This window comes from Dunckerocampus dactyliophorus, chromosome 2, assembly GCF_027744805.1.
Source record: "Dunckerocampus dactyliophorus isolate RoL2022-P2 chromosome 2, RoL_Ddac_1.1, whole genome shotgun sequence".
NCBI classification, from domain to species: domain Eukaryota; kingdom Metazoa; phylum Chordata; class Actinopteri; order Syngnathiformes; family Syngnathidae; genus Dunckerocampus; species Dunckerocampus dactyliophorus.
Window position 1 is genome coordinate 36,205,748 of NC_072820.1, and position 3,598 is coordinate 36,209,345.

Here is a 3,598-nt window from a genome sequence, read left to right on the forward strand (position 1 = left end):
TATAACAATAATGCATAATCCTTAAATTAACCAAAAATGGTAAAGCTACACAAAAAGTGACACTTTTGTTCTTCATGACCAAAAATGTCCAATAGAAAATTACATTTTTGACCCCACACTGATCATAACATAAAGTAATGCAAACCTTTATGTTAACAGCTCAATTTGGACTACTGGCTTTCTATCCTTACATTTTATATTTGTCCACAAGATGGTGCTGCTGTTTCCCATTCAAAGCATGCTGCAAAAGTTCACTCTTTTTGGGTGCCTTGCTATATTTTGCTCTGTCGATGTTCACAATGTAACAAAAACTACAAGTGTGTTACTGTGTGTACTGGCTTTTAAATGGTCCAAATCCATCCATCCATCCATCCATTTTCTAACTAAAACATGATATGAGAAAAAAAAAAAACAATACATGAAAATAAGCATAAGCGTCATTGACACATCTCAGATCACATCTCACATCTCAGATCTTGTCAAACATGATCTATATATATATATAAATATTGATCATATATATATATCTATATATATATATATATATATATATATATATATATATATATATATATATATATATATATATATCAGGTTGAAGTCATTTAAAGTGGGAATTAAACATTTTAAAAAACTATACTAATGTATGATAATTCTACAGTAGTTTTGGGGAAGCTGACATTTTTGTTATGAAGGACAAATGAGTACGTTTTTTAAAGGACGTTTTAAGTGTTAATTAAGTTAGTATGCACCTCCCACCCCCTTACATGAGCAGCATCAGGCAGGACCATGCAGACTGTGCTGGATCAACGCCCTCTAGTGCCCACCACAAAAATCCCACTAATGAATTGTGTGTGCGTGTGTTTCAAATCTAAATTAGAATGCATATAATCCCTCAATTAGTTTCATAGAAAAAAAGTCCAGCATGGTGCATAATGAGTGCTTAGCATGGGAAAGTTGAGTTATCCGTGTCCATTTATAGCCCTTAATTACGCGCCTATTTTGTGACCCCTGAGTTCAACGGGGCCAATTCCTGTGTAGACCCAAATCCTGATGAACAAAGGTGGAATGTGATGCCTCCTTCCTCCTCCCCTTAAACCATCCAAGCAGTATGGAAGCTCTCCTATTGACAGCGTATTGAAACTATTACGTGCATCTCACCCAATAATTCTGCCACATGCGCAGCTTTGACTCATTCGAATGTTGCAGTCATGTGTGCGTTAGGACCCTGTTGATTGTGCCTGACATTTTCCACGTTGCGAGGGGAGGGCTCCGAGAGGGGTTGGCCCAAGGGGGGGGGGGGGACTGTCAATCAGTGAGAGTGGCCGAGGGTGGGCAGGCCCATCTGACACTTTGTAACGTCGGAGGGGGATATTTAACTTGGGACTGAGCGCCCACTCGCTTACAGACACGCTCACCCACGCACACGGTGTGCCTCTCTCGCTCTCTCTCTCTCTCTGTCCTCTCTCTCTCCCACACATACACACTCTCACAGTCCTCCAGCAAGGACACACTCAAGTGGGGGAGCTTCTGGAAGCAAGGATTTTTAAGCACTCTTCCACATTTGGAGCCTCTCGCCATGCATGAGAAGGAGCTCTGCGTGGACACAGCAGCGCACTGAAACTGCCATGCTCCTCATGACGTGGAATAATGCACAAATGGGCTGTTTTTGGCTGCTTTTTTTGACTTCTGGAATACTACAACGCTGCTAAAGACCTTTTCTTGTGCACAAGTGGAAAGAAGAGGTAAAAGAAGTGCCTCATTGCCGGGCACCTTGTGGGTGCGCTCTGTAGTCTTGTTTCCATGCAGCTCTGTCATCCCGTGGCTTCTAGTCGTCCCAGTGGTCACCATGACAACCAAGAGGAGCCAAAAGTGAATCCAAGGCGTCCAAAAGAGTTCCCCTTACCTTTTATCTCTGCAATTGAAGACATTTTTGCAGCAGCAGCAGGGTCTATTTAAAGTGTTGTCCTTTTAAATAGAAGTGTCACTTACTGTGCATAAAAGTCCCCCCCTGCAAGAGGAACCATGGTTCCAGTGCTCCTCTACATGCTGCTGTGCGTCCACTTCGGAGTGTGCCAGCACTACCTTCGCCTCCGTCCGTCCCCCAGTGACCACCTGCCAGTCCCGGACCTCAAGGAGGACCCCGACCCGGATTACGACCCCAGGGAGCAGGACTTGTCCGAAAGGACTCTGAGGAAAAAGCTGGGCAGCCACTTTGATCCCAACTTCATGTCCATTAGTGCGCCTGTGCTCACCAACTTCTCGGCGCCAGACATCAAGCTGCAAGGGCCCATGCCCAATGAGATCAAGAAACTGGAGCTCACAGAGACCCCCTACGGGAAGCGCGTCAAGGTGGGCAAGAAGGCGCGGAGGAAATTCCTCCAGTGGCTGTGGACCTACACGCACTGTCCCGTGGTGTACACCTGGAAGGATTTGGGGGTGAGGTTCTGGCCGCGCTACATTAAGGAGGGCAACTGCTTCTCGGAGCGCTCCTGTTCATTCCCAGAGGGGATGTCTTGCAAACCTGTCAAGTCCATCAACAAAATATTCCTACGGTGGTACTGCCAAGGCTTTTTAAGACAGAAATACTGTACGTGGATACAGGTGCAGTACCCGATCATCTCAGAGTGCAAGTGTTCATGCTGAGGACATGGTGGTGGTGTGGAGCTTGGACTGGTTTCTATTGCACTGTTAACTCTCTACAGAGGTGGGCACCATAGCAAATCTATTTTTTTATATAGCATTTTAAAGTGAAATACCAACATTGTACATATTTAAGAGGAATGCAGCTATTTTTTCTAATTGAACCAGGACCATATTTTATTGTCAACCCTTTTTTGGGGGGTGGGTGGGAGATGACACCATGCAGCACTTCATATGGAAGAGCTTTTTTTTAAGAGACATTGAAGATATGCTACACCTCTCCAAGAGGTGACTTTTCTTTTTTGTTGTTGTTGTTTGTTTTTCAACTGACTGTTATTTCACTGCAATGCTGCCTAGAGTTTTTGTATAATATTAATATCAATATTAATTAAAAAAAAACACAAAAGTTGAGGTTAAAGATTATATATAAATAAAGGCGTGAACTCAGCTTTTTTTGTCTTTGGGGAATACATAGTATTGTAGAAATCTGTACGTTTTATTTATTATTTTGTGAGTATAGAACAAAAGAGAATAGCAGAGTATACCAGAATTAAAAAAAATATGGGAGATGTCTACTTGAATTATACAAAAAATAAACAGTTGAAGAAAAAACACAAGTGTGCATGCATTTTTAGCAATAAAGTCTATATGTTGTCTTCATGTCTTAGTGTATAGGATACTTCCATAGTCCACGCTCCAGAGATTTCTGCCTTCTGAGTGGAGAAAGTTGGTGATTTACTACGCTGCGTAATGCGCATAGCTCAACTACCACAACTGGCATGCATTTGTGGAAGGGTAAAGACCCGGGTGGGGGGTGGGGGGTACACGAATGTCTGCTGCTGCCGAGGTGTTAACATAATGGCTCAAATATGATGCAGACGTTTCAAACGGTGTCTGTCTGCAGCATGCATGCATGCAAGCAGGCAGGCAAGCAGCCTCTGGACGCCGCACACAA

The 3,598-nt window shown here is 43.2% G+C and overlaps 1 protein-coding gene across 1 annotated transcript; it reads left to right on the forward strand.

The window, feature by feature from the left end:
- Window positions 1-1,430: 1,430 nt before the first annotated feature.
- nog2 (noggin 2) lies at window positions 1,431-3,198 on the forward strand. The gene has a single exon (XM_054767730.1). The coding sequence runs from the start codon at window positions 2,026-2,028 to the stop codon at window positions 2,644-2,646; it is 621 nt and encodes a 206-aa protein (XP_054623705.1). The 5' UTR covers window positions 1,431-2,025; the 3' UTR covers window positions 2,647-3,198.
- Window positions 3,199-3,598: the final 400 nt, after the last annotated feature.